Source organism: Camelus dromedarius, chromosome 4, assembly GCF_036321535.1.
Source record: "Camelus dromedarius isolate mCamDro1 chromosome 4, mCamDro1.pat, whole genome shotgun sequence".
Classification (NCBI taxonomy): Eukaryota; Metazoa; Chordata; class Mammalia; order Artiodactyla; family Camelidae; genus Camelus; species Camelus dromedarius.
In genome coordinates, this window is record NC_087439.1 from 33,110,580 (window position 1) to 33,134,241 (window position 23,662).

Sequence of the window (23,662 nt, forward strand, 5' to 3'; positions counted from 1 at the left end):
CAATTTAACATTCCATTTTTTTTCTTCATGGAAAGGAAAAGTTAAAGTAAATAAATTCCAAAAACATTTCTAGTTTTGAAATTTTAAGAATCAGTTAAAAATACTGGATTTGATTAAATGAGATAAACCTGCCATTAAATTCAAATAAAATTTGCAAGTAAATTTAGTTCAGAGAATTTACTAATTAATTTAGAGATATTTGTCAGTAGTTGGACATAACAGATGTATAGAAGACCAGTCCCTGGGTTCATGGAGCTTATGCTAGAGGGAGATGATAGACAATAAATGAGTAAACAGAAAAAAGGGTCTGTTAATTTCAGATGAAACTGAGTGCTTTGAAGAAAATAAAATGAGAGCCAGAGTGCTGGGTAGAGTGGTCAGGGAAGATCTCTAAGGAAGCATTTTAGCTGAGACCAAGCTGACAGGAAGAATCCAGCTGTGCAAGGATTTGCCAAGGAGAACATTCAAGATAGAGCATATTGGAAGATGGAATATTACATCTCTCATTCCAAGTCTACAGAATCACAAACATCCTAAAGCTTTGGGGGAAGGAAAGCTTTCTTATTTAAGAGTTAAGAACAATTTATTTGTCCAAAACAATATTTGGTTGAATGAACAAAACACTTCCAGGTGTTTATTCTTTGATGAGACTTTACATTTGAATAGTGCTTTATAGAATTCTTTCACACATATTACCATAATAGATCTCAGTACTGATTAAATATATGAGGAGCCTTTTCCTCCCATTTATTTGGTTTTAAATTTCATGCATTTGTAATGTTAGCATTATACTTCAGATTACCTCTCTGTAGCAGTCAGGTATCAATCTACCTTCATTTTATTTATCAATCAATACAACTAATTATATACCTAGACCTGCACTGGACACTATGGGTGGTATGTCTGTCTATAAGATGTGCTCTTGGTCTCGTCAGTTTGGAGAGTACGGTATAGTCTAGGTGTCATTTCAAGGTGCAAACATAAAGCACGCTAAGATCAAGGGATAGATTCCTGTGATCTAAGGTAGTCAGGGAAGAATTTTTAAATTAGAAATTCAAGGGTCTTGTTTTGTAGACAGCAGGAGAGGAGCAGGAGCTAGAAATTGGTGGCATGTCAGAGCTCTGCTCCTGTGTTCTTCCTTTGTGCTTTGAGCCATATACCTAAGTTTAGGCTAGAATGTCTGGTCTTCTCATTTTTTTTTTTGTTTTCCCTCTTGAGAATTACATGAATAACATATCACTAAACCATTAAATATATATTTTTACCAAACTAGGTTTCAAGTGACAGAATTAATGAAATATTCATTAAAAAGACAAAAAATTGAGACTATTATTTTCTATATTGCTATATTTGATCTCTTAAAGATTTCTAGGACAAAATTCCAAAACTATTGTTTCTATATATGTGCAGTTAGGAAACCCAGTGCACCCTGCTAATCAAAATTAATGCACTCAGAATCAAATTCATGTACTTTTTATTAAAGAGCCAAATATAAATCTCTATGGTAACTACTGCAGTAAATATGCAACGTCTTAAGCTATGATTATACTGTCACTCTTAGTGATGTCTGTCTTAAGTACATGACTACCAGTCGTTTCACTCTTGTTCTAGTCAACCAGAAATGTAGTTAAAAAAGGAAACCAATTATGAGATTTATTTAAATAAGGCTGAATGGTTTCAGCAATAACCGAATCTAGATACCAGAAATGATTCTTTTGAGGAAAGACTTTGATCCAACTGTTCAGAATTTGAATCAATGAAATTGAGTTTTAAGTACCATTGAAAAGGTGGTTGGAGATTTTTTAAAGATTTTTAAAATTACCCTTAAAAATATATCCAACTTAACAATTTTCACTATTCTGCAAAAATTAAAACTTGATGGGTTAAAAATTCTTGAAATATTTTATTGTCAAACTAGCCACTGGTTTACACTGTAAGTATGCTAAAATTGAAATCAAAATTTTGGTGTAGCCTTTCTCTACTGCCACCATGATGTTCCTGAATATTAAAACACATTTCTGCAAGAGCTCCTTTGTTGTCAAAGATTTGACTACACTGTACTACTCATTTTATTATTTCCTAGTCCAGCAATATGCAATCTCAATCTTGTATTTTTCCTCTATTATAATTGGTCAACCAAAATTCTTTATTTATATTTTTAAATTTTGTATTTTAATTGGTCAACCAACTTTACATTCTATATTTTAATTGGACAAACAAAGCTATTTGGGTTTGAGAAATCATCATAACTTCTGGAATTCCTGAATTAAGATAAGAATCTATAAATAAATTATTTCAGGGTGAAGTGTCCCACACTAATCCTGTAATGATGAATGGTAATGAGGCCTGATGAAAGGCCAGTGCTCCTTGATCATTTCTCTGGCCCTACAAGACAAGACCCAGGGACTGCAAGCTTGCTTTTCATGTTTGGGGAACAGGATGGAAACCCTTGACTCTTTAAGGTCATGGAAAGTTAAAGGTGTACCTGAGGAAGTTGGAGATGTGTTGCAGAGTGGAGGCAAAGTATAAGGAAAGTGACAGATTTGAGAATTAGCATTACAGAACTTATAATTAAATGAGAACGTGAGTATGGATGTTTGCCAAGAAAGACAACACGGAGGGCAGAACAGCAAGACATGTCCTTAGGTAGCACCTACATTTAGGGGTGGGAGAAAAAAAGAGTGAATGCTAAGTCAAACTGTCAGGGAAGAACAGATATATATATAGATAGATAGATATATCTCAGGAAAACTTCAAATGTTATGGTGATTGTCAACAGTGTCAAATGCTGCAGAGAAGCGAGAAAGAATAATGAAAGCTCATAAAAATATTCATGTGCAGTTTCAGATGATAGAATCAAGATACTAGAATATAAGATGTTAAGAAAATTGAATTGCAAAAAATATGTAGAGGAAAGAAGTCCTCTTTAAGAAGTTTCCCAGCAAATGGGACAGAAAAACACATAGTAACTTAAAGGGTAAATATGATCAAAGTAATTATTTTATATTTGTTATACTTTTATCATAGGGGGTAAATTAAAATGCAAGCTGATAAGGAAGTATTTTTTTTTAAATCTAGGAGATATTGAAAAAGAAGGAAGGGACAACTGATGAGATAAATACCTACAGATGTGGAAGAATATTAGAGAGAAAACCAAGTGCACCTGTGTAACACTTTTTCATTTACAACGGAGTTGTATGCTCATTATTTCACTATGTTCTTACCAAAGCCCTTTGGATGAGTTATTTTTGTCTTATTGTATAACTAAAGGTTTTGAGTCTCAAAGAGACTAAGTCCATATGGCTGGAAGCTGTCAGGGCTGAACGTCAAACCACACCTTCTGCTCCCAGTCTGGACTCCTCTATTTGAGTTCACAATCCTAAGGGCAGGGTTTAAGTTTGGAGAGGAGAGTTGACTCGTCTTCCTAAAATGGAAAGAAGAAACTCAGGCCATATGAGATGTCTCAAGGTGGAAATGAATGGAAAGTCAAGTCAGCTGTTTTTGAGCTCAAGAAAAGGGGAAAGCAAAAGATTATCTACAGAGAGGATGGGGTTGATATTGGGAGCTTGATAAGAAGTGAAAGTTTTGGACTAAACACAGCTTCTTAAGCAAGCACCTGAATGAGCATTGGTGTTCTCTATGAAACAACCTTTAAATGTCACAAGAATGACACCTTGCAATTTTAATGAAACAGGGATGATAAAATTATCTTCACTGTGCTTTAAGCATCGTATCTGGAGAAATAAACTGTGCATGGCATTCTCCTGGTTTGTGACTGATAACTGAGCAAAGTATCATTCTAAATGTTGTGATTTTATGGTTACTTCTTTTACTTAAGTGTAATGTAACCTATGTTTACTACTGCTAATTTAATTTTTTTTTAATCAAAAACTGTCAAAGTAGAGTATTCTCTTCATAGTGGGTTTTGTGGGTATTTGTAATGAGAACTTGAGGTGATATCAGTATGGATATTTTTATGTTTCACATTTATCTCACTGAACAATTTACAGCAATAAAAGAGATCTGTAAGATGGTTTATGGAAGTGAATCATAGTTTTCCAGTAATGGCATTAGAGGTTTATATGTGTTCCATAGGGAAAGTCTTTATCTGAAGCAAAACTGGTAACTTTCTATTAAAATGTCTCAGGTTTTTGACAAGAAACAGAATGTCTCTAGTTGATTAAAAACCAGGAAAAGAAAATTCTGTCCATGAAAGGAATACAGTTAGAGTGGGGACCTCTTAAACCAGTCCTTTTCTTGTAAGCACGAGAGACTGCCTCCAACTGTCAAATGCAAACTGGTGACTGGACTTCAACGTGCTGAGTCCTAACACTCACAAGGACTAGATTGGCCTGTGAGCTACTTAAAGACAGAGAGCCATGCTGTATTATTTTTCGTCTGTGCTCCAGCGCCCAGCATGGTGCTTGACTCAAAGTCAATGGCTAGTCTATATTTGCTCAGCAGATGCCAGCCAAGTCCTGAGGGAAGACGCTTGAGAGGAGAGAGTGCATTCCCTCTCCTAAATTTACCAACCGCCTTCCATTTAAAAAGCATTTGACGGCTTTGCAAGCGATACAGGCAATTTTATTTAAATTAAAATGCTATAGCTGTAGTCAGGTGAAGTGGGCCCTTTAAAGATGGAGAAATTGAGTAACTGAAAGATAATTCTTTCGGAGGTACTAGGTTTTCTTTTCCTACCCCACCCAAGTTCTTTTTAAGTGTCTCTGGCATTTGTAAAAGAGCAGGAGGTCTTGTCGCACACTGCAGCTGGATACCCAGGTGGTTTACTGATATTCAGAGGGGACTGCTCTGGCATGAATCCTAGGGCGGCATCACACAGCTGTCATGAGCTGCTCTGAGGCCGGAAGTGGCAGATGTTACTGATATCTGACAGGCAGTCAGATCATCAGACATAGGAGGACATGAATGTAAAATGCAAAATATCTGACCCAAATATTTAATAATCACAGACCCTTTCCATCTAGTTCTCAAAAATCTCATCTACATATAACTTTTTCACGGTTTGAATTTATTTGTAGGATTAATTGTACAATGAGGAAAGCACAAATTCCAATAATTCTAGGTTTGTCTTAGTTAACATTCCCTTTAAAAGCACTACAAATTCTTCCAAAACCTCCACTATTTATCACACTTTAAGATTATTATTTGAAAGGTGAAAAAGTGTGACTCTATCACCCATTATTTCTTGTGTTCTTTTCTTCATGAATTATCTGCTTGTGACCATCTATGCTAATAAAAAAGCAATACTTTGTAGTAAGTATGAAAAGCTAGGCACTAATTTTTTTCAAGAAGAACCACCTTATATTTCACAGGATTTTCAATATCCGGTAGGCTTCTTGATTTTCGTTTCTTGCCTACTGTATTCATACATATCATTTAAGAGAAAGAAGATTTGCCACAGCACCATCAGGACTTTGTGTTGCTCTGCTGATCTAGAGGATAATTGGGAATTTCTGCGATATCAGCTGTCCAAATAAGATGTGGAATAATGACAGATAACAGTTCTCCCAATGCCAGGACATACTGTAGCCATAATGTTTGGGAACTGTGGAGGTCAGAATGCTTAAAGGCGAAGAAAAGTTGTTGAGAGGCAAAAAATAATAGTAGAATTTACATTATAAACTGTTGTCATGTCACCACTATTTGTTTTAACTCCCAGGAAGGGGTATTTGTGTTTGAGAGGAGTGGGAGACGGGGTTAAAAGGACTCCATCTGTGACTGCCGCCACCCGCCATACCTCTGATACACACCAGTTCATATACACACTGTCTCAGTTCCAGCTCCGAATAGTTCCTCCACTTATAGTCACTCCCAGTATAAGCACACCTTTTCGTGCTTTTGCTCTATTTTTACTTTTCTTCCTTCTTTGTACCCAATCCCCCACCCCTCAACCCCCAAAGCCACTTGCTAAATCTTAGCATAGGTGGTTGGAAACTTCCCTTAAAGAAACTCATTTCAGAATCAATGTGTTAAGTCCTTTAGAAAATGAGTAGGTGTAAAAGGTCCATTTTGAATGTTGGACTTTCAGGAGGTTCAGTTCTACGTTAACATAAAAAGTACTTTATAAGGGTAAGTACTTGATAACTGGATATTTTAGAGACAAATTGATGGGCTGTATGAAAAGATGTAGATTCAGCTGAGAATTTTCTACATTTAATGCCAATGTGAAAATAAATTACTCAAACAAATTGCCCTAATATATGGCTATTTCTCCAAAAATTCTTTTGGAGAACAAAAGTGCTTTTATAGTTTTCCCTGTCTTTATAACATTTGAGACCTTTCTAAAATAAAACTCCCAAATTTGAAAGAAAAAACACATTGCCTCATGATAAGTTCTACAGTGTCATTTCTCATACTTTCTCGTTCGGAGAATGTTCTCCTTACCATGTTCTTCTAATACAGCTAGAGTGAAGTAAGCTCACCTAAGGAGGAAAATTCAGATTAAAATTTTGGAGAGTTTTATCATTCCATCTAAAAATCTGATCTCTAAAAGTGGTCTTTAATCTCTATAAAGAGATTAATCTGAATCGTAGTAATACAGGAGAAAGTTAGTCATTATCAACCTCACTTCGTCTTCTTTTGCTTATGAATTTTCTGAGGACTATCAAGGTTAAGTGACTTGTTCCAAATTCTACAATCAATTTGTGTTTATTTCAAGTCTAGAATCTAGCTTCTCAATTTCAAGCCTGATGCTTTCTTCTCTTTTTCCTACAAAAAAAATTCTATTTTTTTAAAAGCATTAAATTATCAGGTACTGGGTAGATTACTCAGACACGTTGAATCTGTGATCTCTGGCAACTCAGGTGAGCACTTGAAGGCCACAGCAACTTGATATACAAGAGCCTTCATCTTGAGATGTTGTGATGGTATCAGGGTACGACCTGAGCTCTGGAGACCTCTTCTAGATCATATAGATCAGATCATATAGATCTCCACACTGTGCAATGAAAACTAGGTCCAGAGACAAACCCGCCAGTTAAAGAAGACATTTCCCAAATCAAAAAGACCATAAGAAATAACGGGCATGTTTCATGTCAAGAATGAGTGGAAAATGCCTACTCAGCCCCTTCGGTCTGCCCTTTTTGAATAATGACTTCCATGCTTCTTGTGTTTGTGCCAACTCATCAGGGATCACAGTGCCTTCAGGATCGCAGTGAAGGCTCTTTTAGACCTTGTTTAATTGTAAGAATTAAAGGATTTTTCACCAGTCTACTTAAAAATGTATAAATAAAGTGGAGAGTTGAAGTGCTAACAGGGATTATTTGAAACAAACAATGAAAATAGAATGAAGTAAGCTGAAAAGTGAGTCATGTATCTTGTTTCATTTTTCCCTTTGCCAGAACCAAAAAAAAAAAAAAAATAGCTTTCATTCCTAATTCCACTTAACAGTAGATACGTTTTGTGTACAGTGTAATTTTCCTGTATCAGTATTAATAGATAGATTAGTCAGTATGTATCGAGCATCAGTATTTTAAGCATTTTTTTAAACTTTGCAAACACTGAATTAACATTATATTTAGGTTGTGACTCTTTTCACTATGTGTGAATTATACCAGTTACATAAAGTGAAACGTGATGATGAAATTCAGTTTCATAAAGTGACTTTCAATTTCGTATGTTGATGAAATTCAGTTTCATAAGGTGAAACGTTTGATACTTTTTCTCAAAGAGGTAATAAAGTGGTTCAGGAGATAAGACTAATACATATGTAAACTATATATATATAAATTATGTATATATATATACACATAAACATACATGCACACACACAAACATTTATCAAGATGGCAAACTATGCAGAACTCACAGCTCATTGTAGTGGGGTGGGAGAGAGGTAAGTAGTACGTGTGATGAGTCAGTGAGAACTGAGATCAATAAACGATAGCATAGTTAAGAACTGTTTACTAGAAGAAAATGTACATGGATTGAGCTCAACAGGGAGGATATAATAGATAAGGGAAAGCACTTACATTAATTCTTCATTTTGGCCCCCCAGATTATGTCAAATTATTACCTTCCTCTCTATTTCCCTTGCCATCCCTCTAGTTCAAGTCATTCTCATCTCTTTCCTAGATTATTGCAATACACCCCTTTAATCAGTCTCCCCTATTTCATTCCAGTTCATTTTCACATAAAGAGGTGCACTGCATTGCCTTACTTCTCACAACAACCCCCTGAGGTAGGTTCTTCAAGTCTCACGTTATTACCTAAAACCTGAAGCACTGAAAGATGAGTTCACCCAGCTAGTAAGTGGTGGGGCTAAGATGTGCTCTCAGGAACTTGAGCCTGCACTCTCCTAACCATTGTGCTATGTGCCCTCCGTGGTAAACTATGGTTGTGGTGGTTGTTCTTGAGGCCATATTAAACATTGACTTTGTGCCAGTGATAGTATGTATGCGGGGTTGGGGGCGGGGCAATAAGGATTAGTAGAAAAACAAGCAGCTGCATGAATCTGGCACAACAGCTGTAAAATCAGAAACAATAGTACCACTAGAACTGAGATTGCAGAGTTGGAGCTTGTGAAGTTTATGAACCTTAATTAAAATGTCACTGATGTAGGTGCCAAAAACCATGAAAAGAATAATGTACGTTAGTTAATTGTCTTCTATCTAGGGAAAGAAAATCAAGTACATGATCAAATGAGCAATGGGCATTTTACATTTTGATTAATAACATTCTCCATCATCAAAGACTCTCATAAAAATACCTGGGAATGAAGACAAGTGATCAGTTAGTCTCAATACTCTGGATGAAGGAGAGTTTGTATTTTATACATGGTCAAATCGACTTGAAAGATATAATATATAAATACTAATCTTTTGGAAGGCTGGACAGTAACAATCAGATATGCTCAGTGATACAAAGTAATTTGGACATTACATGTTCAGGTGGATGAGACATCATGTTTTATTCAGTTTATAACTGTTTGTTTAGACATTGTAAAATAATTTTAGAGAACAAAATGAAGTATTCTCATTGGAATCTAATTGTTTATTCTTTTAAATACCTCACCTAAACCCTAGACATTGAGATTGTTAATTCACAAAAGAGGCAAAACTCACCAAAATTTAAGTAAAATATTTTTTAAGAAATAAGAATCAGCTAATGATCTATAGATGTTGGTTTTCCTGAGCAGAAAAACAATAAAAGTTAATAAACAAGTAACATTTTTTTTCTTCCCATATGAAGTATTAGGCATGGTGCTTGATACAATCTTTTTAGGGTCTTAGGAAGTAGTTACTATTATCCCTGTTTTCCAGTGGGAACATTAAGGTTCCAATGGGAACATTCATCTTGAAAATGAAAATGATAGTCAAGTGAGAGAGCCACTAGAAAAATTCTGTTTGCTTATTTCCAAGCCCAAGTTCTTAATGACTGTGCCATACTCTTCCTTTTTTTCTTCTTTCTTTCTTTTCTTCTATCCTTTCAAAATATTTATTGAAGGTACACTAAGGGAAATGATCATGGTAGTCACTAAGGACACCACTCAGTTTGAACTCTTTTCACTTTAAGTTTTAATCATATAGTTTTCTGGGAACTGTTCATTTTTTAATTCTTTCATATTACCCAAATGTCTACTAAGTACTCAGTAACTGCTCAGTATTTGATCTATTAAATATTTTAATTTTCTATTAACTAACTGGGTATTACCATGACCAGCTATCAGCCTAATTATTGCATAATGCTGTGAATTCCTACCTTGATCTTTTTATTTTAGTGCAAATTTAGGGGAGATGCTTTACCTAGGCAATGCAATGTAAGTATTTATCCATGCATTCTGTGAGCATAGATGGCAATGGAGTACATACTTTATTCCAGGAGTCAGTAGACTATGACCCACAAGCAAAATATGGGCCAATATTCACTGAGTTATGGAACAGTTACCTCCACCTCTGTTATCTCCTAAATATATTTTAAAAACTGCCTCCATCTGTGAAAATCCACAGCAGGGACAGGTTTTCCTTCTGTCTCGTAACTCAGCAATCATCATTGCATTACGCCTATACATGTGCACACACAAAATCTCCTTGCAATTTGGAGTACAACTAAAAATCAGCAGTTTTATATATCCTTACCTTTGCCTATTAGGAGGGAAAGAAGTGAGACCACTGAAACTCTGATATTAAAGGATTTCAAACTAGATGTTTTTGTCTTTTCTGTGTATGTGTTTGGGGCATAGAACCCATACACCTACAAAACCAGGGTGGGGCCGAGAAGTGGTAGAGTAGTAATAAGTTACCCCACTCACATAACCATGGTGCTAGTTCATATTTGCAAAATGGCAAATTGGGAACCCTGGGGGCAGTTGTAAATCACTGGTTTGTTTGCAATTGGGTTTATTGCATCGTCTGAATTTAGTGAGGGTACAAACTTAAAATAGTTTTATTTTTTTCTCCAATCATTGCTTCAAGCTCTAAAGAATATTCCTTTCCAATCTGATGTCATTTAGGACAGATTCTATAGCTTTCTGATTACTTTCAATTATTAAAAATACTAGTAATGTTCAGTTTAAAGGTTTGATTTCATGAACAATATGTAGTTTCCATTCTCTTCTCTCCCCAGGACAATGCTGATAGGAGCTCTTTGAATGGGGAAGGGCATGGTTTTCTGAGTTGTCACTCCTGCAGTATGTGGGGTCAAATACGAGGGCTAGAGAAATGGCAGGTCTTATCTGGTATATTGTACGATATCTGCCTATTGTTGGCTCAGTGTGGTTCCACTTGCTGCTGGTGGCCTCCATCTATATGATAGTCTTCTGTATACCATTTCACTGTTTTCTGAAAAGTGTTCTGAACTTCACCTCCTGTCTGCTCTGTTATCCAAGGGCCTTTCGAAGAGGGAAATCTTAGTCTCTCCCTTACACCCTGCAAGGTCCCCCACTGCCTTCTCAATGGGACATCTCCTTGCTGATCTGCCATATTGCTAGTCCCACAGCTCATTTTTTTTCTATTCTATATTCTGCTCTCTGTAGAGTTTTGGAAACACTGAAGTCTTGTCTGGTTGTCTCCAAAGACCACTCCCTTCCAGGTTCACTACATCACTGGGCCTATCAATTTTCCTGAGGAAGCTGTTCAATAAATCCCAACTACACCTTCAGGATTCTCTAGACTAGAGGTGGTCCCCATTTTACGATGGTCTTATTTTTCCCCACACTTGGGGCTTTCCCACAAAGTCATTCAGCACATTCTGCTGTGATGGGAACACCCATTGGGTAATCTGCTGATTTTGCTGCTCAGTGAGGGAACAGCAGAAAGTGAAATGCTAGTCTCTCCTTCATTTGTTTAGTTCCCTTAAATGGCCTTCGTGAACGAAGAAAAAAGCTCTTCAGTCATATCTAATCCACAGAGGAGGAGGAAAAGCTCTACCTCTAACACTGCATTCCTCACAGTAAGGAAAAGATTTTCAATTCCCTCTCAAGAATTGCATGTCATATGCTATTTCGTCTGAATTGGGGGCACCCTGCTGAATAGCATGGTCATAGTACACATACCTGAGTACTTTACTAAGTCATGTTTTAAGTGAGAGAGTGTGTGAGTTGGACTATATGGTTACTTTGATAACACATTAAAAATTAATATTGTGTTATTTAGCAAACTTGTTTGTCATAAACCAACAACCATTTCTAATGTTTATTTGTTGTGTTGTGACCTCCAGAGAACTTCCTCAATTCCCAAGGCATGTGGAACAACAGTTGGGTATCATTTTAGTACACTACTCTGCCTAGTTTGGTATTAAAAATATTCCTTAAAAAATGTAATTCAAAATCCCTCCAAAATACGTCTGTTTAAATCTCATAATTCTGCCAGGGGATGCTTTTTTATATTAATCATGGTAGTTAATTTTGAGTTGACCCTTCTTCCGTGCAACCATCATACAGTGACACCTACCACGTAACAAGCACTGGGCTTGGCTCTGGGAATACAACCATGAGTAAACCTCTCACCCACCCTTTCAGAGTCTACGTTCTAGTAGGGGGGAAAGTGCATAGCCAAGCATGCAAATAAATTGCCAATTATGATAAGAGATGAAGCAAACAAATAGGGTGTTATTAGAGAAAATAACTGGGGTGGGGCACTTTAAATATGGCCATTAGGGAAGATTTCTCTGCTGAGGTGATGTTTTAGCTGAGATGAGAAAGATAGGAAAGAGGCAGTCAGGTGAAGGGCAGACAGAATTGTTTTCCAGGTGTAGGCAAAGTACATGTGGAAGCTTTGGTGTGTGAAAAATTATGTGATTTGTTATTCTAGGAAATGGAAGAGGCCAGTGTCACCATGGTTTATTGACAGAGAAGAAGAGTAGTGTAGCTCTTGGAGGCCCTGATAAAGGATCTTGTTTATATTCACAGCACAATGAAAAACCATTGACGGATTTAGCAGGGACATAAAATAGCATGATTAAAAATTTTAAAGGCCACTCTGATTTCTCAGTACAAAACAAATTATAGGAGAGCAACAGTGAAAGCAGCAAGACAATTAAGAGTCTATTACAACTGCTAGACAAGAGATACCGATGATTAAGACAAGGATGGTGACACTAGAGACAGAGAAAGATGGATAGACAGAGAATTATTTTATAGATAGCTCCACTAGGATTCATTAATGGATGGAATATGAGTGATGAAGGAAAAGAAGAAATCGGTGACTCCTAGGGTATTGTTTGTTTGTTTGTTTGTTGGAGGGGGGCTTCCTGTGGTTGCTTTGTTTTGTTTTTGAATTGACCACCTGGGTGAGTAGTGGCTCCATTTTTTTATGATTAAAAAAAAGAAAAAGAAAAGAAAATCTGGCTGACAAGGTGGGATAAAACAATTCCACTTCAGACGTGTTTCTTTGGATGTCTCTGAGGCATATAAGAGGAGGTATCAAGTAGATGTTTGGATACACAAGTCTGGATCTCAGAGGAGAAGTCTGGGCTGAGATGTCACTGTTGAGGATTTGAGTATTCAAATCGTACATAAAACAATAATACAAATAAGGCCACCTAGTGAGTGAATAAAGAAAGAATAATGCCAACATTTAAATAGAAATTTGGAGTGAGAATTATACAGAGGATGAAAAGCAAGATGATCCAAGAAAAGAGTACTAGATATTTGTCAAGGGAAAAATTTGTGATTTTTATCATGGCAGTTTTGTGGGACTGCAGAACTAAACAGCATTTCACAATGAGTAGAAAAGTGGATGAAAATGGAGGAAGAGAGGCAGTATATATCAGTAAATTTTTTATGTTAATTTTAGTGAAGAAGAACAGAAAAATGAGGTATGTCAGATGGGAATATGGACCAAGGGATGAACTTTTTGTTGTGTTTTGTAATTTAAAAAATTTGTTTACCTATTTTTTTCATCGCTGAAAGATAGCAGGTTTTAGGAGATATTATGTAAAGATAGACATAATCTGGTAATGAGGGAAATAATTGCTGTTTCAGGAGAAAATCAGAGGGAAGAACAAACCAGTGAAGTCCTTAAGACAGACTTGAGGGATATGCTGTAGACTGACATACAAGTATTGAATTGTCTTTGGTAGGAGAAGGATCAACCTCTTTCATTTTAATAGGAAGGAAGAATGTAAAGAGGTGTATAACTACAGGAAAGTTTATAGGCTTTATGCTAGAAAGATAAGAAAGTTACTAATCAATTAAATAATTTGATTAGTTAAGAATGAACTACCCAGTCTTTCTAGGAGAATGGTGAATTCCATTCCTCCTTTATAGTAAACATCACTTCAGTGTTCGGATGGAACATCTTTTCCATTAGCATTACAGTATTTAAACAATTACAAAATGAGAGAGACTAGATTGTACATGTAATGCACAAACCACTGTTGATGAGTATAACTTGTTATTTGTCATCTTTCATTTTCTAGAGAAAATAAGTGTCTCTTACTGCTACCCAGGACCAACAGCAGCCATCTTCTAAGATGAGTATAACTTGAGGGATCAATAGGAGAGTCATCTTTTCTTTCAAAATAAGCAGCTCTCCTTAAAATAAGAACAAAGTTAATTACAGATAGCAATAGCTATGCCTTTCATTTATTGGGAAAGAAAACCTATAGCACATATGTAAATGCATGTATGTAAATATATGAGTGTGTGTAGTATATGTGTACATATATTGTATCCATTTATTTTATATGTGTATATATAAAATACACACATACAAACATGCTATTACTATAACCTATGGCTATATCATATAATTTTTTGGAATTAAGTGTTTTATGGCTATTTTACTTAATACCTAGCCTCAACAGAACAGTAAATCTAGGATACCAAGAAATATATGACATGTGTCTTCCAAAAGTTCATAGTTCTAAGGGAGCAATAGTGAAGCGAACAGTTTCTTACAATGCAGTACATTACATTTTCTTAATAAAAGTATGTTTAAAGTACCAAAGTCACACAATACCAAACTCCCCACAGAGCTTCCTAGAAGAAATTATCGTGGAAATGGGCTTTATAGTGTGCATGGATGTTGAATAGAGGTAAAGGATACTTAGCATATTTTAATAAGAATAATAACAAATCCAAAGGCCTAAGGTACAGAGGATTCGGACAGCTGAAGGTGAATGTTTGTTTAAAATTCCAGGTGGATGGAGTATAATAGATTGATTTTTCTCCAAATCAAATTTTGTTGTTGACCACGGCATCTAACATGTACAATTCATTCATTCATGGCAGATTTTGGATACCAAATATCTATTACATCAACATTAGGTTAACTATTAGATACTGAAAAATAGGTAGTCTAATAAAGGCACATTAAAAATAATTACATCTTACTTCCACAATTCCAATGCTACTATATTTAAATGTATCAAGCTCTTCCAAATTCGAATCCTTTGCCAAACCCAAGTATACTAGTCCTAAATTTTGTGTCCATCTGATATTTGTTTGAACCGTATAAGATCTGAAGATTTGACCTTATCTGAGCTAGCCTCAGTTGCTGCTCAGACAATATTACTGCATTATCTACAATGATTGTTATACAACAAAACTCTTTTTTCCAGATTTGGCAATGTGGAGGCTCACTGGAGATTGTGACTTGCTCCCACGTTGGTCATGTTTTTCGGAAGGCAACTCCATACACCTTCCCTGGTGGTACCGGTCATGTCATCAACAAGAACAACAGGAGACTGGCAGAGGTTTGGATGGATGAATTTAAGGATTTCTTCTATATCATATCCCCAGGTAAACAATTTTGCCATTTTTCTTTCTTTGCAGGGCAAAATAAGGTTTTAAACATGCCTAATATGTGTTCCATTATTGCTGCTATTCTACTTGTTTAAATAAAACGTTGTTTATCATCATAATATTATAGAAAATTGTGTTTGAGAAGTTGTATGATGAAGTCAATTTTGACCTAAAATGAAAAAAACTATACTTAATCTCAAATGCCTACATATTTTTTTTCTTCATTCCTTTCTGGGCATAAGTATTATGCTAGAGAAATGAAGTAAGCACTATGGAAAGAGGTCCAAATTTAATTAACATTTATCAGCTCAATTTAAGAAAATTTAAGAGAAGTCAGTCTATATTTTCATGTTACACACATAAATCTGACTGAATTGGTTAAGACATTTTTTTAATGTTTAAACAGAGATGTTTTCTAATGCCTTATTTTCTTAAATATCTGAGTAGGGAAAGATTAAATGACTTCCCACAGAAACAAGATGGAAAATTATGCAGATATAAAAATTTATATTTTTAAAGAATATTTAATGACATGGTAAATTACTCATCAACAGATATGTGGAAAAGTATGTGGGACAATAAACAATTATCCTACTTTAGTTATAGAGAAGGACAGATATGGAAATAGAAGCAAACATCAATGGGTATCACTGGGTAGTGAGATCATGAGTAATTTCATTATTTTCCTTATACTTTTTTATATTTTATAAGTTTTCTTTATAAAACATAATATTTATTTTCAGAACTCATTAGAACTAATTTTTTAAAAGTAAATTTTAATAAAGTATGAAAAAATTAAAAGAAAGAATTTAAAAAGTCATTAAAAAAGAAAAAATAAATCATGAGAAAATCCCATTAGTGGATGATGTGATTACGAGAAATTTCATTCTTTATAATTTTCTAGAATTTCTCCAATAGTCATATTACTTATTTAAAAAACTTCTGAGGTATTATATTATTTTTAAGGAAAAAAATGAAACATTATGAGAAGATACTATCAAGAGGAAGACACAAGGTTGCCTTCAAGATCTCAAAGTCTAGACAAAGAAATCAATGCATAAATTAACAGGAATTCAGCTGTATTGATAAAATAATTTGTAATGTTCTATTTCTGACAGTTTATGAGAGGCTTTATGGGCATCATTGTTGGTATTATGTAACCCTAAGAACAACAACAAAAATCCAGGTCCACATCCTCTTGTCTACATGACCAACTATCACAAGGGTTAGAAAAGCCAGTGAGGGTTCTAATTGACATGCTCTGATTTCCAAAAGTATATATGAGGCTGTGAAAATCCTTCTTTTATACATGAAGAAGGAAATGAACAGTATGAACTTTCCTATTAAGATCCAGCATTCCTTTACAGAAAAGAAAAACTGGGACAATGCTTGTGTAAATAGGTGATTAGGAGATGGACTTTTTTACACATTTTTAACCCTCTTCTATGTCAAGAAGCTATTGCCAGGAATACTACTTATCTCATGTAGGTACATTTCTCTTTACAAAAGGAACCCAGCCCAGATGTTCACAGAGTTGAGTTCAGCAAAAGCATATAAAATTTGCAGCTAGGCAGTGACATTTATATAACCTTTTCATTTTCTTTTGATGATCCTTTTTGAATTCAAATCATTACTTGTAAAACTGTATTAACTCAAACATGAAGAAAGAAGTAATGGGAGAAAGAAATGTGTTTTGTGTGATTACATACAATGTGCATTCAGGAATATAGGTAATGGAGAATAATTGTAACCATATGTATTATATTCACTCATGATGAATATTATTTGCAAAATGTCATGTGTTAGCCTTTTGTATAATTTCCCATTGAGTTAAAAAGTAAGATAAATGGTAGAAACATTTCTCAAAGTGTAATGAGATGACAAGCTTTAGAGTTTAAAGGGTGAGAAGGAATGTCTGCTATCTGGAACTAATGGCTTTATGCTGCTCAACAGGGACTGGTTTGTATATTCTGGAAATTGTAGTTTTCACATTACAATAAATATTATTTGGAAGGTTAGTATTCTTATAAAATGGGCTCATTTAAACCCAGGAAGGTCCTTTGGAAAGTAGTAAAAGGACGCTTGGGGCGGTTGCTGAAAATATCTGGGAATTTCCTACGGGGCATTTATGCTTCTGTATGTCTCAGAGAGAGTCCTGTGGAGTGTTGAGCCTGCCTGCTGTCTGTGGGCCGAGAGGGAAAACCGAAAACACGAAACAAAAAATTGCTTCTCAGTGGAAAAGGAAGAAGGGAAGTAAGCTAGAGTTGGATGCCTGCAAACAATTTTAACCTGAGGCAGGTTTCAGATCACCCAAAAACAGATAAAGTTGGTTGTACTGGGAAAGTCAGGAGTCTGTCATTTGTATGATGTCAAGCCTTTGTTGAGTGGATAACTATTCTTGTCATTACTGATGGTTTCTGTTACTCTTAAAATCATGGATTTCTTTGCTATTATCTAAAGATGTTGGGTTTCTATTTTTCATCTCCTTGGGTAACAGGTAAGTTTGTAATAAGAGAAGTTGGTATGGGGGGAGATTGGAGAGACGTGCACATCCACATTTACACCTAGAATTATATCCTTTTCTGTAGTACACATAAACACACACGTTTATGAAAAACTCTAAAAAGTTTATATTGAGTTTTGTGTATGGAGAACCTCCATAATAACCTATGTAAGGAAAGTGTTATAGTTCTTTCTGGAAACACCTCCATGTATCTGTTCATCTGACCATGCGGTTTTGTGAGGAGACTCCCATTGTTTTATACTAGGGCTTCTATGACCAAATCTTAATCTCCACTTATGCAGTTGTTCAAGATGTAATCCCTAAGTCCTGAGCCTTTATGATTGCATTTTGACAGCAATTTTGCTTACTTCCAATATGCTCTATGAAATACTACTACCTACGTTATTGGTTGGTTTCAGGGATGCTTCAGTTCTGTCCTGAGCTAACTGGGTTTTCTTTCTCTCTCAGAAGTGTATTTCCTGCAGTTTTGATACCACGGTCCATCCATTATTACTGTGTGCTATATTGTTTTGTTTTTATTACTTGCCTCTGTATCCAAAGTAGCTCAGAGACTTGTATTTACAGTTCTTAGCAACTTTCCTGTTGCTTTGCAGTTCTTGAAAAAAAATGTGTTGAATAATTAGAAGAATAAATGAGTGACTAACTGAAAGAATGAATTTTAAAAGAGAGCCACTTTTGTTTCTTCTTTTCTGTTGAATTCTCCATGGATGTCTGGTCTACACCAGGGCATCTCTTCACAAGAATTGCAGCAAATGGGAACGCTTTGTTCCACCTCTCTAATGCAACCTCCGAATCAATAAAAGAGAGGTGAATGGTACTCTTCATATATCTGCAATATCACTCCCCTGAGTCTGCCATCAGAAGAGAAGGTTCTGTTGGCTTACTTATGTGCCTAGGGTTATATGATTCCACCATAATCACTGGCACACACAATAATATAATCTTACCTTCCAGGACTAATATGAAAGTCTAATGGGCACTAATATAAAAGTCTAATATAAGAGGGCAATAACATTTTCTAATGGAGCAGCATAATACAAAAGCCCATGAATTTAAAATAAAATTACTTTTACGCATGCAGATTTTTACTTCTTTCATGGCCCCATTAATTTAAGGTTAAAATGAGATGTATGAATAGCTACATGTGTGAATTGTTTCATCTGATTTTTAAAAAATATTTGCTATGTGTCCTCATTGTCTTGGCCTATGCCCATTAGCTTATTGGCAATATTGATAGAGCTGCAGTGTCTAATTATGTCTCCTAAATGGGTGTATGAATGACGACTAGAAATACTTTGAAATAGTGTTGAAGAATACGTTTTCAACATTTGTTTAGTTTGCTCTTCGCTTGTCTTTTTAAGGATGTAAATACTAAAGCATCATCGATTTTTAAAGCTCTGTAGCCTCTTAAAGCCTGAGGCAGTTTTTTACTAATAACTGGGCTTTTTCAGCTTGAGCCCATCTGATTGTCCTAACAAATCCTTTGAAATGATGTGTTGTGAGCAGAAACCACTCTTCACAGAATACCCCGTTATAAATGACAACAGTTTTTCCCCTATTGGTCACCGGTAAAAAGCTGAAGAACTTTAGAGTGTAGTCACCACAGTAACCATCTGTTTGGAATGCTGGCTATTCTATAAATAAATTGATTTTCTTTCTTTGGGGAGGCAGATTTCTAACTGTGTATCAATTGACATGGTGATTAGAAGCAGCTGTTCTGATACAACCTCAGGTTGTTCGTCTTCCTTGTCATAATGGACAGCTGAGCTCTTGCTTTGAGCACAAATTGAAAATAAAGTGCTCAAGACTCCCAACACCTACCTTTAAAGGTATGTATGTGTAACTAAGAGAAAGCTTATTTTCCTTGACAGTGTTGTAGTATTTTGATCTGTATTCCAAGTAAGCAGAAGCCACACATTTAAAGAAGGATCCTTGAACTTATTTTGAAGGTTAACTGTCTATTGTTAACCTTTTAAAATGCTTTAGAAAAATCAACTCATCAAAGGTAGCCTTTGTTAATAGCATCTTTGGATCATGATTAAAGTTTAAGGGCTATATTCATGTCTATCTCTTGAAATTTGTATCTATAAAATACAAATGTTTTTCAGCATGCTGATTTGTTTAAAAGAGACAATATTTAATAACCAGCCCTTTGAGTGTAGGGCCTAATTTCTTTTATAAATCATAGAATGTGGTTCCAGGCTGATTTCATAAGCACAGGTTTTGATATTTCCAGCAGAATGTGCAGCATGCAGATATATTTTTCTAATAATCCAAGGATATCAGTTTTTGGTTGGGTTAACATGAATTCATCTGAAAAGACTGTAGCACTTCTGAAAGTAAAGTGCATTTGTACTTATGAATTTTGAATTTTATTATTTAATAAGTGCTTTTTCAGCAGTATCAACCATAGTGTCACTGAGTGAATATGATATTATGAGGAAGAGATGTTAAATCATTTTAATATGCTATGTTGTAGTAACGCTTAATTCGTATACTTGTATGATCCCTTGAAATGCTAAATGTTGAAGTTAAGGATAAATATTGTTGGTATAGTGGACAGACAACTGCTTTTCCTTGCTATAGTCAAGCAAACACTTTTGAATACTTTAATTCTTTGGGGCATTAGGTCAGTTTTTATTGTTGTCATGTTATTAGTATTTCATGGGTATTTGTATTTTTATCATAGTGACACTACCTTGCTCTGTCTTCATTTGATGAGAATTAATAAGTTCTTGTTCTGCACTGTGCCAGGTAGGGTGATACAAACACAGAAAAGATGTTGCCTTTGCCTTTAAAGAGTGACTGTCTACATCATCATCGTGAATTAGTTCAAGTGGAAAATTATATAAAGTGCTTAGTACATGAGGAATACACGGACAAGAAGTAAAGGGGATACTTATGTGAACTGCCTACATTTTCCTGGTTTCCTGCTTCTCACTCGCAAATTCAAAGTCAAATGAATCTTCAAGTCCTTTCTATTCTACCTGCTAAGTTCTCTCAAATCCATCAGTTATCCTCATTCTCATACCCATCCCGCACCCTGATAATATCCTGATTGTCCTGATGGCTCTCCCTGCCTCAAAGCTTGCCCACTTTTCACTCAGCCTTACAGTGCTGGAGGACCTTCCTAAACTTTGATCTCTCACTTAACCACATATTAACACAAAATCAAAAGCCTGGAATGTGGCTGATAAGGCCCCATGTGATCTGGTCCTTGTCCAGCTTTTCCAGCCTCTGGCTCTATGCTTTCAGCCTTAGCATTCCACCTACCAGCCAGATAGAACCATATTCAGATCCAAAGCTCAACACAGTCCCCTCTGCATTTAGGTTTTTGCACATGTCTCAAACCAAATTTGATGAGTTAATGAATGCTGCCACCTCTGCAGAAAGTACCACCTGCATTCATCATTCATCTATCAAGTTTGATATAATTTCCCCCCAGGGACTCCTGTGGTTCCCCGCACTTCTCCTATTGCAGCATCTATGCATTTTTTAAAGTATTTCTTCCTTCAGCTAGCCATATGAATAAAGGAACTGTATCTGTTGTTTTAAATGTGTTTGGTTTTGTTTTTAGAGTTCACTGACCTCAAATTTTTAAAAATTTTATTACATATGTTAGAGGCAAATAAAATATGTGTTTCCACCATCACCTCTGTCCACCTTCCTTGAAAGAACCCTCTGTTAAATATTTGATACATAGCCTTCAAATCCTTTTTCTATATTCATTTGCATACATATACATATATAAGTAAATAAGATCATATAATGGGTACTATTTTGATTTCCTTTCTTTTAACTTAATAATATGTCCTGCAGTATTTTACATATAATTCACAAAGGATTGTATCATTCCACTTAGCAACTAAATAGTACTCTTGGATCTCTTTACCCTTTTATATATTCATAGATCTTTATGTATTCTGGGAATTAATCTTTTGTCTGTTATATACATTGCAAAGCTTTTCTCCCAGACTATTGCACATGTTGTAACTCAACTGATACATAAAAAAAATTTTTTTTAACAATTTAATTGTTTATGTAAAATCTGTCTATCTTAGCCTTTGTGGGATTTGGGTTTTTTTTTTAAGTCTCCCCTAAGCGTAGTACATTTTAAGTGCCCCAGAAGTATTTGTTGAATGATTTAGGTTTGAGTTGAGTAAAATGCACCTTTTTATAAGTCGTCAGGGATCTCTCTGGGCAATAAGTACAAGCAAAATGCAAGAATCAGATAATTCTCCTTAGGGATAATATTATCTTTATCTATGGAACATATATAAAAGTATCAGCCATACAGCCACCATTTTAGATAAATCTATTAATATGATTATATCAGTTCCCATTACAGTAATTCTTTCCAAGAATCTTGAATTGTGTTCATGGTCCATAAAGATGGTATAAATAATATGTATTGAATGTTACAAAAATATTGAACTTGAACAGAAAGGGTGGATCACTGTATCCTCAGAGTCTTTGATTAGCAAGTCAACAACTATTTCAGATAATTAACCTCTCAAATAATTTTATCATTAGCAAATATGGGCAATTTCAGAATATTTCTAGAGTGAATAAATGTACCGTCTTCTAGTATAGATCTGTTGAATGAATAAACAGTACCTTCCGGGGTTTAGATACCAAGATTATTCATACATTTAGTTTTTGCTTCTCCCTCAAACAAAGTGTGTATACACTAGTCTAATCAGTGTTTGTATATGTGTATGTGTACAATTAATGCAGTATTCTGAAGCTTCCTATTAGTAAACTCTATCCCAGTTGGACTGGATGGGTCATGATTAATTTTCATTTCCTTAAGTCTTGTTCAACTAGTCAAAGTAGGAAATTTCAATGTTTTTAAATTGGTACAAATGAGCAAGAACACTTGTGAAAAATGCATGGGTTTTTACTGTTTGTAGTTGGCTGAGAGTTTTAGTTTGATGTAAGAGCATTAAATATGAATCAAACAGGACTTAGGTGCATACAGAGTTTTATACCTACTTTCATCTTATCATCTTCAGAGTACCCTAACTCCACTATTGAATTTTATCATAACCAAAAGAACAGCTTAAAAATTATACCATCACTTACATTGCATTTCAATTCTAATTCTTAACTGAATTGAGTTGATCACTCTGACACTCAGCAGCAGTAATTACATAAGTTTACTGGTGGTCAGATGGTTACACATGGCAAATTTCTTTTTTCTAATACTCTCAGGCTAAGTCCCCCACATTAGGTGTTCTGGTGGATCATCTTTGCCTGATTCCTATGTTGTCATTATCTTTTAACTTTTCAAGTAAAATATGAGTCCAATTCTGGAGTTACATAGTTACATATAATCTTATGAAAGCAAGCAGAGTCAAGGATGACTTTTAGAGAATTGGGAAACCTAGTCTTTTCTAGATCCAATAATGATATATCAGGTGGTTTAAACTTTCCAGATGTGTTAAGTTGAGGCTCTTTAAATAGTCCCTTGCGAAAACAAAACAACCCCCAACCAAAAAAAAAAAAAAAAACAAAAACAAAAAAACAACTAACCACAGAGCCTTTGACTGCATCTCTCTTCAGAAACTGCAGTTCATTGTCTCTGTGTCCAGTGGAAAGGCCAGCTTTCTCCTGAGACCTGCCATGCTCAGGAATGTACCTCCATCTCCGGGAATCAGTAGCATGTCACAGGCAGTTTAAAAAAGAAAAGTATAGACTTTCCTTAATTCATGATGGGATTACATCCTGGTAGACCCATTACAAGTACTTTTTAATATGAAAAGAATTCTTGTAATCAATTATAAAGGATGAATGCATCACAGAGATAAATGCACAAGGACACAAAGACAATTGGCAAACTACAGAAATGATCTGAGAGTTTTTTGCTTCATTTATTTTTCTATATAAAAATGTGTAATGTGGATGTAAACAAAATACACTTTTTAATAACT

The 23,662-nt window shown here is 35.2% G+C and overlaps 1 protein-coding gene across 5 annotated transcripts in view; it reads left to right on the plus strand.

Annotated features, from left to right (window-relative positions):
• The window catches only part of GALNT13 (polypeptide N-acetylgalactosaminyltransferase 13), a 458,027-nt gene that overhangs the window by 315,498 nt on the left and 118,867 nt on the right, over nt 1-23,662 (plus strand). For all 5 annotated transcript variants that reach the window (XM_031451413.2, XM_010985618.3, XM_064484785.1 and 2 more), the window contains one exon: nt 15,022-15,202. In XM_031451413.2, coding sequence (XP_031307273.1) covers nt 15,022-15,202 — 181 coding nt within the window. The remainder of the gene's footprint in view (nt 1-15,021; nt 15,203-23,662) is intronic.